This window comes from Syzygium oleosum, unplaced genomic scaffold (assembly GCF_021117445.2).
Source record: "Syzygium oleosum isolate NSW1041296 unplaced genomic scaffold, Sole_v2.1 Sole_v2.27, whole genome shotgun sequence".
Taxonomy (NCBI): domain Eukaryota; kingdom Viridiplantae; phylum Streptophyta; class Magnoliopsida; order Myrtales; family Myrtaceae; genus Syzygium; species Syzygium oleosum.
This window is the reverse complement of record NW_026607511.1, coordinates 995,553-1,010,240: the sequence shown is the minus strand read 5'-3', so window position 1 is coordinate 1,010,240 and position 14,688 is coordinate 995,553. Positions and strand designations below refer to the sequence as shown.

Here is a 14,688-nt window from a genome sequence, read left to right as displayed (position 1 = left end):
TACCCCATAATCGAGCATCACATCACGCGATACAAACACATTCGCACGCTACTCACACCATGCGTCACTTTCCACAATCCTCTCGCTTGTCTTTCCAAATCCCACTCATTCTCAACCTTTCCACCACTACCGCGCCCGCGTAAAATGCATCAGGCCAACGGTCTTCTGACCTCGTCAGGCATCGTCACCCCGTCGGGCCGGGCATCGTCACCTCGTCAGGGACGGCATCGTCCCGCGTAAACGTACACGCCTCAGGACGGAATTCTACACACACTTTCCTTCTACCGCGCCCGCGTAAAACGCATCAGGCCAACGGTCTTCTGACCACGTCAGGCATCGACACCCCGTCGGGCCGGGCATCGTCACCTCGTCAGGGACGGCATCGTCCCGCGTAAACGTACACGCCTCAGGACGGACCTTTCCAACCAAACCACATTTTCATATCCTCGTTCCACTCAAACCACACTTACGCACGACCAGTACTCGCACGGCCAAACACAATTCCACATTGCATGCACATTTCACAATTCACATACACTTTGCAAATATACATTCTCACCACGCCAGCACACCACACTTTCATACACATATAACACGCGATCCCGAAGCACTATCACACATTCTTGGCACGCGAACATATTGTGCAATCGTACTGCCACACCATCACACCTCACGGCCACACACACGGCATAGCACCACATCACATTCGGCCCAAGCACAAACTAGAACAAGCCAATGACAACAAACTACACAATTAATCCGATAAACCCAATCAAGCCAATACATTTCCAATTAATCACACCATTCAACCCCGATCGATCCTCAACATCACAGTCCTAACCGAGCCTCCTAAACCTCGAATTTCCCTTGCCAATCAGTCCACAATCATCTAAACAACCAGCCATTAAACACAATTCACACAACCACGCACAAATTTCAATTCAAGGCACAATCCCATCAATTAATCGCACAATTCAGCCGCGACCATTTCGCATCACCTCGGCTCCATCCAAGCCTACCAAACCATGCATTTTCAATCTCCCAAATCAGTCCATAACCTCCGAACAGCCAGCCCCGTTCTTAGCCTAAAACAGCCAAAATTTCGCCTAAATCAAGTCCTAAACGAGCCTAGAAATACCCGAGGTCCTAAATGACATTTGGGGAAAACACTTACCCAAAAAGGCGAGACAGAACGGGGCTGGAACGGGCCGGACACGGCGGCTCAATGAGGCGGCGTCGCCGGCGATGTACGGACGGCGTGAACAGTGATTCCGTACGGCGCGGTGAACGAGTGCACTTTTCGTACGGGACGAAGTGGGGCGGTGGCGGAGAGTGCCGGTGGCGGCCGCAGGCGTCCGACGGTCCGGCATGAACAGTGATCCGTACGGACGGTGAACAACACCCGTGACGGACACTGTATGGACTTGATCTTGGGCGACGCGACGTCTGGCGAGGCCGGTACCGGGTGTCGACGGAGCAGCGATCGGAGCTCCGGCGAAGCTCCGGCGGATCTTGTTTGCGGACGGGAAAGAGAAAAAGAGAGAAACAAGGCTGTTTTGGACAAGAACCGGGCCGTGGTGGCTACACGAAGGTGGAAACGGTTCTTGGTGATGTTGGCTCACGGCGGGCAAGACTCGGCAGTCTTGTTCCGGCGTGAACGATCTCGAAAATGGCGAAACGGGACCGGAACCGAAACGTGAAGAAGAAGAGGAAAAAAAAATGGGAAAATGGCCGAATGGGTCTGCACGAGAGAGAGAGAGAGAAGACTATCTAGTCAAATGGGTCAAAGATAGCTTAGTGGAGTCCAAGTGTCTCAATCTAGTGCCTTAGGACAATTTTGCCCCTAATCCAAGGGCCCAAATTTGATCCAATCCAATAATTTAGGGGTAGAATGGTCCTTTGCTCTTAACCATGGTTGACCAGACCTGGTTTAGCCTTAACTCACCTTGGTTAATCCCCAAATTAAATCCAATTTTCGGAATTAATAAAAAATGGCCTAGGGGCATTTTCGTAATTTTCCGATCCAGAACCGAAATTTCAATTTTCGCACATACGTGTTCCATATGTGCGTGGCCAACATAATATGGCGTCGGAATCGCGAAATTCATCGCGCAAGCCCTCGAAAATCCACGTCAAAGTCTCGGGAATAAAATAATATTATTTTTTCAATTTTTGTCGAAATTCCAATTTTTGGCCAAAACCACTCTGAATGTGCGTGGCCACCCCAAATTGACCTTGGCCGCGAAAAATAACCTCAAACGGCCTCAAAATCCAACATCGGTGTCCACAAGGGCAAAATCGTAATTTTCCCGGCCCCGGATCGAAATCCATTTTTTTGCAGAAATGGATGGCCCCAAGGTTGGCCAAGCCAAAAACGTCATCGGCCGTCCAAAATTGTCACTTTCAAAATTCTCGATTCCCGGGCCCGAATTCCAAGAAATGACTAAAATTGAACAATCGCGACTTTAGCTTATCTCTAGCTAACGGGCGGCTCTCTGGAATTACGCGCTCTCGACCCGTGACTGACACTAAGTCAAATCACGTTTAAGTTTACTCTACCCAGGACAACTTCGGTTGTCATATAATTGCGAGGGTCTGTCGCTAGTTCCCTTTGGACACGATCAATCAAATAGACCGGTCTCGGTTGGCTCAAAACATTCCCTCGTCAATTCATATGGTCGAAGATCGAACCCAGGTCGAGTTCTTTGGTCGTGCGAACTCAATCCCGTAACGGCCCTACCCCTAAGGTTAGCATCCCGAGAATGCGCATTTCCGGGTGAGACCTCACTATAGTGCATTGATCAAATTCATTTCTTAAATCCCGGGAAAAGGATCGAAAATTCAGACTGTTACAAAAGGCGAGACAGAACGGGGCTGGAACGGGCCGGGACAGCAGCAGCAACGGGAGCGGCGTCGCGGCGATGTACGGACGGGCGTGAACAGTGTACCATACGGACGCGGTGAACAGTACTTTCGTACGGACACCCGTACGGACAGGTTGGGACGGTGGCCGGGCGAGGTGCCGGTGATAGCCGCGGCGTCCCGTACGGTCCGGTGTGAACAGTGATTCGTACGGACGGTGAACAGTAACCATACGGACGCTGTACGGATTGCTGCTGGACGGCGACGTACTGGCGAGGCCGGATAGGTGTCGACGGAACGCGATCGGAGCTCCGCGAAGCTCCGGCGTCTGTTTGCAGAGCCGGAAAGAGAAAAAGAGAAAACAAGGCTGTTTTGGACAAAAACCGGGCCGTGATGGCTGCACAGGTGGAAATGGTTGATGGTGGTGCTGGCTTGGTGGGGGCAGCTCTGGTACATGTTCCGGCGTGAACGATCAAATGGCGAAACGGATCGCAGAACCGAAACGTGAAGAAGAAGAGGAAAATTCTGGGGAAAAAATGGCTGAATGCTTCTGTACGTGAGAGAGAGAGAGAGAGAGAGAGAGAGAGAGAGAGAGAGAGAGAGAGAGAGAGAGAGAGAGAAGACTATCTGGTCAAATGGGTCAAAGATAGCTTAGTGGGATCCATGTGTCAAAAATCCAAGGGTTTGGACAACTTTGCCCTTGATCCAAGGGCCACTAATTGATCTTATCTAATAATTTAAGGGCCCATTGGTCATTTGTCCCTAACCCAAGGCTGACCAGACTTGGTTTAGCCTAATTGACCTTGGTTAGTCCCCAAATTTTGGTCAAAATTCGGAATAAAGGAAAATAGGCCTAGGGGCATTTTCGTAATTTTCCGATCCCGAACCGAAATTCCAATTTTCGCACATACGCGTTCCATATGTGCGTGGCCAACATAATATGGCGTCGGAATCGCGAAATTCATCGCGCAAGCCCTCGAAAATCTACGTCAAAATTTCGGGAATAAAATAATATTATTTTTCCAATTTTTGTCGAAATTCCAATTTTTGGCCAAAACCACTCTGAATGTGTGTGGCCACCCCAAAATGACCTTGGCCGCGAAAAATAACCTCAAACGGCCTCCGAATCCAACCTCGGTGCCTACAGGGGCAAAACCGTAATTTTTCCAGCCCCGGACCGAAATCCATTTTTTTGCAGAAATGGGTGGCCCCAAGGTTGGCCAAGCCAAAAACGTCATCGGCTGCTCAAAATTGTCACTTTCAAAATTCTCGATTCCCGGGCCCGAATTCCAAGAAATGACTAAAATTGGACAATTGCAACTTTAGCTTATCTCTGGCTAACGGGTGGCTCATTGGGATTATGCGCTCTCGACCCATGACCGACACTAAGTCAAATCACTTTTAAGTTTACTCCACCTGGGACGACCTCGGTTGTCATATAATTGCGAGGGTCTGTCACTAGTTCCCTTCGGACACGATCAATCAAGTAGACCGGTCTCGGTTGGCTCAAAACATTCCCTCGTCAATCCATATGATCGAAGATCGAACCCAGGTCGAGTTCTTTGGTCGTGCGAACTCAATCCCGTAATAGCCTTACCCCTAAGGTTAGCATCCCGAGAATGCGCGGGTCCTGAGTGAGATCTCACTATAAGTGCATTGATCAAATTCATTTCCTAAATCCTGGGAAAAGGATCGAAAATTCAGACTGTTACAATTCTTCCCTCCTAATAAAATTTCGTCCTCGAAATTTACAACTATACCTGCTATCCAAACAGGCGGGGGAGATGACGTCTTATTATCCTTACTCCCATAATATTCCCACACAACTTCGATCAACGGGACCGTTTTAATCCTTAAAACTGGTTCCTTCCCATTTGCCCCTAAAATCCAATATACATGCCCCCAACATATCCTCTACAGTCCGTATAGTCCTTCCAAACTGGTCATCCAATAAGATCTCTTACTTAAATCCTGTCAACAGCGCAACTATCGAGGTTCCTTCTCGACTCATTACAATCTCAAATCTAAGGTGTCCGGCCAGACTAAACTGAATCACCCTATTGCTGCAATCCATTACAGCATTCTGTTTAACTAACCAATCCAAGCTCGCGATCAAACCGAAATCACACATAACCAACAAAGCCAAATCTATTCCGCTTTCTACACCACCAAACATCATTTCACAGCCTGAACATCCCAACAGCGTGCACATCTTATTCATCAATGGCATAATCACACACGCTGATACTTCTGAAAACCATTCAATCTAGCCCGATAACAAATCAAACAAACGCAACCAAGTGCAACGCCCCCGAATCTATAAAACAAATGCCACATGATTATACAGAGAAACCATACCTGGGGTTACGCCTGGCGCATCCTCAACTCCTTCTCGCGTCAAGGCGTACACACGTCCTTGTGCCGGCGGTCTGCTCGAATTAGCCGGCGGGGCTGCACTAGTCGGATTCCCAATCCGAGGTGCCTGCACTGACGGGGGTGGTCGAACTTGAAGATTCGGGCAATTCCTTATGTGGTGTCCCATTCCACCGCACCCAAAACATGCCCCAGTCACACTTGGGCAGGGACCATTCCCATGGTATTTCCCACACCGTCTATAGGCTGAACTAGATGAATATACCGACTTTCCAATATTCCTTCTTGCCGGAGGGACAAAACGTCGGTTTTCCATCATCGGCCTTTTCCCCAGCTGACGATCGTCCCCGGCTGAGATATGTGGTAATCCAGACGCGACGGTTCTTTCCATCATATCCTGCTCAATAATTTGAGCCTGCCTATACATTTCTCCATAATCCTTAATGTCATGCGATAATATCAGACTCCGAAGATCCGGCTTCAGTCCATCCCGGAATCTTCGCGCTCTATCTCTCGGGTTCTCCACCATGGTCGGTGCAAACTTAGCCAATCTCGCGAACTCGGCCTCATACTGATCCACAGTCATTTGTCCCTGGCGCAAGCGCATAAATTCCATCAACTTCTTCTCTTGCGCATTTTCCGAGAAATATTTTTCATAAAAATTCTCTACAAACATAGCCCAAGTCGGGGCCATTCCTACAGGAAACACTCTACCTTCCACAGCATTCCACCAATCATTTGCACCCTCTTGTAACTGATAAACCGCCAATGTCACTTTCTCCTCCTCGGTGCACCCCAAAACCTTAAAAGTTTTCTCCAGTTCTTCTACCCACCTTGGCGCAGCCTCGGGGTCACCACGACCATGAAATTTAGGCGGCTTCAATTTCATAAATTGCTCTACTAACTGGGGCATTTGCCTAACCCCGGTTGGTTGAACCTGCCCTTGCTGGGCTTGATTCCCTCCAATACTAGCATTTTCATTAACTGCAGCAGCTGCAGCCTCAGCAGCTTGGGAGGTCGCATTATCTCGCTCTTGGGCTTGCCGATCCAACATATTCCCAATCCTTTCTAATACCCTGAGAACTCCTTCTATTCGTGGATCTTCCGCAAGCCTAGCATAAGCTCTGGGGTCTCTTGCAGCTCTAACACCCACTCCAGGATTTCCTACTACCCTAGCATCCATACCCAGATCCTCTACGGCTTTAGCTCTAGCACGACCTCGACCCCGTACTCCTCTTCCTGCACCTCTTCTTGTACCTCTTTCTACTCTTCTTCCTTCGCTGCTCATTATATCAGCTTCCTACTACTCTCTTACCTGCTATAAGTCCACACGGGTATCAGAGGTCTAGGCCAACTACACTAGTCTAAACCCTAGGCACAACACTCGACAACTAGCATTCAACAACCAACAAACCACCATCAAACCGATCACCCAACATCAAACCAACACCACTAAGCACTCAACAGAGTTCTCGTACTCACCTCAAGTCCTGCCGCACCTTCGTCTCAACCATCATTATAACCACAACAAACCACTCAGCAATCACAGGCGCGTACTCACATAACACGCACAATCAACATAAACACACACTTAACGAAGGCTCCCTTACTGACTACCCTCAAGTCGTCGCTCCTTATCACTCCAGGTCTCGACCTTACTGATATCGAGCTAACCTTGCTCTGATACCAATTCAAACGGGGATGTCACGCCCCGAACCCCAACGAGCTCGCGACATCCCCTGCTCCGGTCGAAATGATGCGACGTCCCAGGAACGTCGTCGACCCAACCCAAACATCGAGCCACATGCGGAAGCGAATAACAAAACCCCTGGACAAATAATGACGACAACGGGGTAGAACAACAATAATCCAAGCAACCACATATTCATACAACACCAAATATACATACATCATATTACAGGCATAATTAACAAACTAGCATCCGAAATCACCGTCAACAAAATATCAGGGTCTGGTTAACTTAACTTCCCTATGGGTCAACCCGATTTACACAACCCCCAAAAATCTTAAGGAAAAACCTAAGGATCGCCCTCCTCCAGTCTGCTTCTGAATCTCTGGCTCGAATTTCTGGAACTCACCTGCAGCTCCACTGGGCACCAACAGTAGCTCCCCGGACTTCCAAAAAGAAAAGGCGCACTTCCCGGGTTTAGGGCCGGGGGTCTGAAAAGTGGCGGTTATACAACCGTGAGACGAATCTCAATAAGTGTACAACCCCAAACCCCACGTAGGCACTCACGTACCGCCAGACGAAAACACACATAACACACAACGATTGGCCAAACTAACAATCACATGCGACCCTACCTGGAATCCATCATGCACGTTCCTGCACGTTAGATAATAACACAGCCAACACATCACAGCAAGGAATCACAGACGCGCGCGTGCCTCAATTATAAGACAGAACCCACTTGGGCACGTCCCATACCGTGCCTAGCAGTTTCTACCCCATAATTAAGCATCACATCGCGCGATACAAACACACTCGCACGCTACTCACACCATGCGTCACTTTCTACAATCCTCTCGCTTGTCTTGCCAAATCTCACTCATTTTCAACCTTTCCACCACTACCGCGCCCGCGTAAAACGCATCAGGCCAACGGTCTTCTGACCTCGTCAGGCATCGTCACCCCGTCGGGCCGGGCATCGTCACCTCGTCAGGGACGGCATCGTCCCGCGTAAACGTACACGCCTCAGGACGGATCCTTTCCAACCAATCTCACATTTCCATATCCTCGTTCCACTCAAACCACACTTACACACAACCAGCACACGCACGGCCAAACATACACGCCTCACACATACATAGCCACGCACCAAATTCACATCTCACGTACACTTCACAAACACGCATTCTCATCACACGAACACCACATGATCACCCACACTCGGCACACGAACTCAATGCACATTCACATGTCCACGCCACCACACCTCACGGCCACACACACGGCATAGCACCACATCACATTCGGCCCAAGCACAAACTAGAACAAGCCAATGACAGCAAACTACACAATTAATCCGATAAACCCAATCAAGCCAATACATTTCCAATTAATCGCCCATTTAATTCCCGATCGATCCTTGACATCACAGCCCTAACTCAGCATTCCTAAACCTCGAATTTCGTCGCCCAATCAGCCCACAACCTCCAAACATTCAACCCCTAACTTAGTCCCGAAGACAGCCACAAACAGTCCCTAAAATCACTTAAACCGAACTTCAAACGAGTCTAGAAATACCCGAGGTCCTAAATGACATTTGGGGAAAACACTTACCCAAAAAGGCGAGCCAGAACGGGGCTGGAACGGGCCGGGACAGCAGCAGCAACGGGAGCGGCGTCGCGACGACGTACGGACGGCGTGAACAGTGTACTGTACGGACGCGGTGAACAGTACTTTCGTACGGACACCCGTACGGACAGGTTGGGACGGTGGCCGGGCGAGGTGCCGATGGCAGCCGCGGCGTCCCGTACGGTCCGGTGTGAACAGTGGTTCGTACGGACGGTGAACAGTGCACCGCACGGGGACACTGCATTACGGACTCGGGCGGGACGGCGACGTGCGGCGGTGGGCCGGGATACTGGGTGTCGACGGACAGCGATCGGAGCTCCGGCGAAGCTCCGTGATCTTGTTTGCGGGCCAGGGAAGAAAAAGAGAAAAACAAGGCTGTTTTGGACAAAAACCGGGGCTGTGATGGCTGCATAGAGGTGGAAATGGTTGATGGTGGTGCTGGCTTGGTGGGGGCAGCTCCGACCGGTACTGTTCCGCGTGAACGATGCGGAAATGGCGAAACGGGACTGGCAGAACCGAAACGTGAAGAAGAAGAGGAAAATTCTGGGGAAAAAATGGCTGAATGCTTCTGTACGTGAGAGAGAGAGAGAGAGAGAGAGAGAGAGAGAGAGAGAGAGAGAGAGAGAGAGAGAGAGAGAAGACTATCTGGTCAAATGGGTCAAAGATAGCTTAGTGGGATCCATGTGTCAAAAATCCAAGGGTTTGGACAACTTTGCCCTTGATCCAAGGGCCACTAATTGATCTTATCTAATAATTTAAGGGCCCATTGGTCATTTGTCCCTAACCCAAGGCTGACCAGACCTGGTTTAGCCTAATTGACCTTGGTTAGTCCCCAAATTTTGGTCAAAATTCGGAATAAAGGAAAATAGGCCTAGGGGCATTTTTGTAATTTTCCGATCCCGAACCGAAATTCCAATTTTCGCACATACGCGTTCCATATGTGCGTGGCCAACATAATATGGCGTCGGAATCGCGAAATTCATCGCGCAAGCCCTCGAAAATCTACGTCAAAATTTCGGGAATAAAATAATATTATTTTTCCAATTTTTGTCGAAATTCCAATTTTTGGCCAAAACCACTCTGAATGTGCGTGGCCACCCCAAAATGACCTTGGCCGCGAAAAATAACCTTAAACGGCCTCCGAATCCAACCTCGGTGCCTACAGGGGCAAAACCGTAATTTTTCCGGCCCCGGACCGAAATCCATTTTTTTGCAGAAATGGGTGGCCCCAAGGTTGGCCAAGCCAAAAACGTCATCGGCCGCTCAAAATTGTCACTTTCAAAATTCTCGATTCCCGGGCCCGAATTCCAAGAAATGACTAAAATTGGACAATTGCAACTTTAGCTTATCTCTGGCTAACGGGTGGCTCATTGGGATTATGCGCTCTCGACCCGTGATCGACACTAAGTCAAATCACGTTTAAGTTTACTCCACCTGGGACGACCTCGGTCATGCTACTTCTATGATGTTCCCAGCATTGCCAAAGAGAGGTCGCAAGCTTAAGCCAACAGCTACAGCATCTGCAAGAGTGCCACAGGTACAGTAATTTTCCACTTGGTCATGAGTTTTTGGAGAAATGTACATAAATGTTGTAGAAGTGGACTTCCAAAAGGATTGAGGACTCTTCCAATTGTCTCATTGAATGATATTTAGCATGCTTACCTGAATTAAAATTTCTGTTCCAACTGTTGTGTCTATTAAAATTATCATCTTATAGATTGAGGAATATCAAGAATCAGCCATGGTGTCTAAGAATTCGTATAATTAGCTCCACTTAGTGCGAAAAAAATGTATCTTGTTTGTAATTTATCAGCCAATTAGCCCCACGTGATGTCTAGTCTAGGAAATACATCCAAAACTTATCCATGTCCGAGGAGAGAACAAAATATATATGTCATCTTCTCAATCGTGTACATTGAGACTACTTGCGTAAAGCAGATGAAACCTACGGTAGATAGTGCAACACAGTAATTGTTTCATAACCAAAGAAGGCAACAACTTCTCTTATAATCATTAAGCATAATCACTCAGCCAAGCATATTCTATCTACTTGATATGTCAATATTTCAAAATTGATGTGTCAATATTTCAAGAGAGCTACTAATGTCCAGGCAGAGGTAGCACAAAGTATTATTTTTGCGATTTAATGGATCTCTTAGTCTGTGAAGAACGTGTTTGTGGATTAGGCCCAACAAGTTTTTATTGGGAGAGGGGACAATAAATTCAGGGATTAATTTTGAAACCATCGCATTAGGGGTATACTTCTTCAATTTATTTTGGATGAGCTGCTAGGACAAAGAAATCCAGAAACTATCACATTTTGGGTACACTTTCTCAAATATTTTGGCTGAGCTGCCAGCAAAAAGAAATCCAGAAGGCTTCCTCGAGTTTTAACAATCTTGGGAAGCTAGACAGGGTCAAAAACTTTTAAAATGGCAAATTTCATTTATATAATCAGTAAAGTCGTTCAGAATTGCTAAAGCAACTCGTCATGATAGCTTCTAGATTTGAAAATGTGGCAAATTTTACATTAGAAAAATGTCTATTCACTTAACTAAAGGATTGGAAAGGGTGTTGGATGCCTCGTGATATGACAGCAGAATGTCAAGTATCTAGAGACATAAGAAGGTCTTCAAAATGTGGCAGGAAATTGATAAGTTTTCGAGTCTAGGCATGATATTTTCTCTTCAATCTGATGCATGCAGGCAAGTGATGGGAGAACAACTCACTGGCCTCAGTGCCAAAAATCTGCAAAATCTAGAAAACCAACTGGAGAAGAGCCTAAAGAGTGTTCGGGCCAAAAAGGTATTAGCTGAATATCTTCCTCAAACTGTCGAACTTTGTTTCTGTATTATTACCAGATCCAGCAAAAGACACACCGCTACCTCAATATATGCAAGGAATAATTCTGGTAATTCTTTCTCTGCAGAAGCAAATTTTCTCTGACGAGATAAAAGAGCTGAACTCAAAGGTTTTCACAAAACTGGCGACTTCATTCCAATTGTATGGTTATTAACTATCAAGTGACTCACATAAGCTTAATTCATTCCAGGGAAACGCGATACATCAGGAAAACATAGGGCTGCAAAAGAAGATAAGTCTCCTCCATCAGGAAAATAATGCATTGAGAAAGAAGGTAATCGTTCAGATGACAAGTGCATCTATTACATCTACTTAAACCATAATCAATCACTCATTTGTTATTTTACTGACAAATTTCCTAATCCATAGGTTTATAAAGCAAGGGATGTGAATGAAGCTTACCAATATTCCTATGAACCATCAAATAGGACCATAGTACATGACTTGTTTGCACCTTCAAACCTCCAGCCAAGCCAGCCACAACCTCAAAGTAAAGAAGCCTGTCTAGAAGCAACCAATCTCGGGTAAATATCCAACTCAATTATTTTGAAGAACATATTTTATATCAAGGTCATAATTGTCACACAACAGATCTGAATAAGCACAGTGAACCAGATTGCAACTGCATTAGCACAAGTTGGACAGTGGATGATTATCAACCGTATTGTGTTGAAAGCTTGCAGACAGTTAAAAAAGCTCAAGCTTCTACAAGTGTTGAGTTCTCTTCAGACAACAAATTTGTATATCCAGCGGAAAGACCTCAAGATATGGTATCTCATGTCTAAAACTCAAAACCGTTGTGCAATGGGACACTTTATCTTTGTAAATGAAAACATGTCAATAAATAACAAAAGCAAGACAACATGCCAAAAGGTATTCACCATCATCGGCTAAGTTGTCCTCTTCGTTCTACCAACATCTGTTAAAAGGTTTGCACTGCCAATTCTACTCTAATCATAGTCTTGATCGCTGCTTTTCTTCCAAAAGTGTGACCTCTACAGTTTCTGAACAATTTAAAATTTTGCAAACTATTGCAGATTATAGTTCGAAATCCACGCATTATGTGTATGAGAAAGGGTCTATAAAGATGGACCTCTTTATTGCTATGTGTCATATAAACACGAAGAATGAAGAGATACGAAAAGAAGATCATGCATCGGAGAGATCGTTCAGCTTCCTTTTGTGACAAAGCACACACTATATTCATAGATAAATTTGCAACCATATGTACACAACCGGACAACCTCGCACAGTCGATAAGCATATAGGAAAAGCTGCTTAAAATTGAAAATCCAAGCCAGCACGCTGATTTTGAGTATCCCTTGTGTTGTAATGCAATGGATAGGATGATACATTGTGTAGACATAGAAGATAGACCAATAAACATTGTATCTAATAATGCATGAAGTGACAGGTAGATGGGTCAATCAATTAAGCTTCCTCTAAATCTGGCTAAAGTCGAGCAACATAATTGCATGTCAATAACAAATACATCCAGCTCTTTCAAAGCCATATTAGATACAGAGCAAGCATGTGACCATCCGCATGACCTTCACTTTTTATGTACTGATTGGATTGATATCATAATTCCTTACCCTTTTAGGAGTCTTCATCTAAATTACCTTCCTTTGACATGCACAACAACACTACAGACAGATCATCAATTGGGATGATTACGAATTCATTTTTCATGCAGTTTCATTTCCTAATACGAAGTCATAGCTGGCCTAGCCCGTGAATTATTCCTCTCCTTCAGTTATCCCACCATGTTAACACAGCTCCATCTCCGGGGTATCTGATCGACCTCTTTGCGAACTAAGATGGCAAGACCCAATACATTTTTTTTCCACTATTTTCGGCCACATTAATGCAAGGAATTCTTTTGCGAGAAAAAGAGGGTGATGGGTTATCAGAAAGAGAGCTAACCATCATAGCACTCAGCAACTCGATCAGTCTCTGTGCACAATCTACACTGCAGAGCAATGAAGCAACCCGCTGCGAACTGCACGACAGCAGTCTCGGGAAAGCGATGTTCTACCGACGATGAGAGAAAGCCAGTCGACATAACGAGAGACGAAACTGTTGGACTTACGCTTGAGCGACCCCTTGGGAGCTCGCACAGAACAGTGACCCGACTAGTCTTCGTCTTCCATGAAAATCAACTCGCCCTTGTCCCTCCACGAATCAGTTCTAAGATCATGTACGTGGCTCAACCACTTTTTCTGTTGGCGCTGAATAGGGGGTCATTGGTTCTCGAGTTGGACCAGTTTAGAAGCGGTAATGGATCGGTCCGGTTTAGGATTTTGATAATTTTCTTTTCTTTACTCTTTAAAAGAAAAGAAAATTAAAAAAATATCGGTTCGAGTGGTTCAGTTCTGCACCTAGATTCAGGAACCGGATCAACTATTCCTAATTTCAAAATTTTGAAATTAGATATCGCCACGAACCGGCCGGTTCGGTCTAGTTGCCGTGCACACCCCCTAGAGCAGAGTGAGCTCTCCACACTCAACTGGTTGTGGCACGTGATAAAGATTAATTAGGGCTCAATCCAACCATTTCATAAAAAGAGTGAGATCTTATGACAACATCCAAACGACCGCTAGTGCTGATCTGCCTCCCCACACTTTATTGGGATTTGCGATGGAATGGACTCAAACTCAATGGAAAGTCTATATAGATTTCAAGTAGCACGACGAGTTTGCAGTCGACCGTTAAAAATCCTATAAAATTTATGATGGCTTTGGAAAACTTGATGCTCGAATCCAATATATTTTAACGACTAAAATCATCTTATACCCTTTACATTCTTTAGGTCATTTAGCTTATGAGCATAATTATTACAATCCTACTGGAGCATGGGACTCTTTTAGATTTACAATCCTACTTAAATATGGTTATTTTATTTCTGTAGGTTTTCCTAATTGGAGATTCACAATATGCGGATTTTGGATAAATTGCTCTGCTTGCAAATTTGACATATTTTACTACGTGTTTAGCAAGAGATATATAATTACGAGAAAATTAACATTTTGTGAGTCATGGATACCTAGTGGGAAAGCGACAACTTCATTGAGGCGAGTCCGGGATCTTATATCAAAATCTATAACTCGGCCGTTCCAAATTCATCTCACTTCCATCCCTAAAAATCAATGCATATGAAAATATTTTCCTATTTATTAATGATCATTGTTTACTTTTTATTTTTTTTAGAGAATTTACGGCACATGCATCTTGACATTTTTTGGCGTAAAAAATGCTCGAAATATTACTTG

The 14,688-nt window shown here is 45.7% G+C and overlaps 1 protein-coding gene across 1 annotated transcript; it reads left to right on the top strand.

Annotated features, from left to right (window-relative positions):
- Window positions 1-9,046: 9,046 nt before the first annotated feature.
- Window positions 9,047-11,944, top strand: LOC115665431 (MADS-box transcription factor 27-like). The gene is made up of 6 exons (XM_056303286.1): window positions 9,047-9,124; window positions 10,030-10,091; window positions 11,260-11,359; window positions 11,484-11,525; window positions 11,607-11,690; window positions 11,786-11,944. The coding sequence occupies exons 1-6, from the start codon at window positions 9,047-9,049 to the stop codon at window positions 11,942-11,944; spliced, it is 525 nt and encodes a 174-aa protein (XP_056159261.1).
- The last annotated feature ends 2,744 nt before the right edge of the window (window positions 11,945-14,688 follow it).

Coding starts and splice junctions, on each gene's coding strand:
- LOC115665431 (XM_056303286.1), top strand. CDS start 9,047: ATGGCGAAACGGGACTGGCAGAACCGAAACGTGAAGAAGAAGAGGAAA. Junction 9,125..10,029: donor AAAAATGGCTGAATGCTTCT/GTACGTGAGAGA, acceptor TGATGTTCCCAG/CATTGCCAAAGAGAGGTCGC. Junction 11,526..11,606: donor TAAAAGAGCTGAACTCAAAG/GTTTTCACAAAA, acceptor AATTCATTCCAG/GGAAACGCGATACATCAGGA.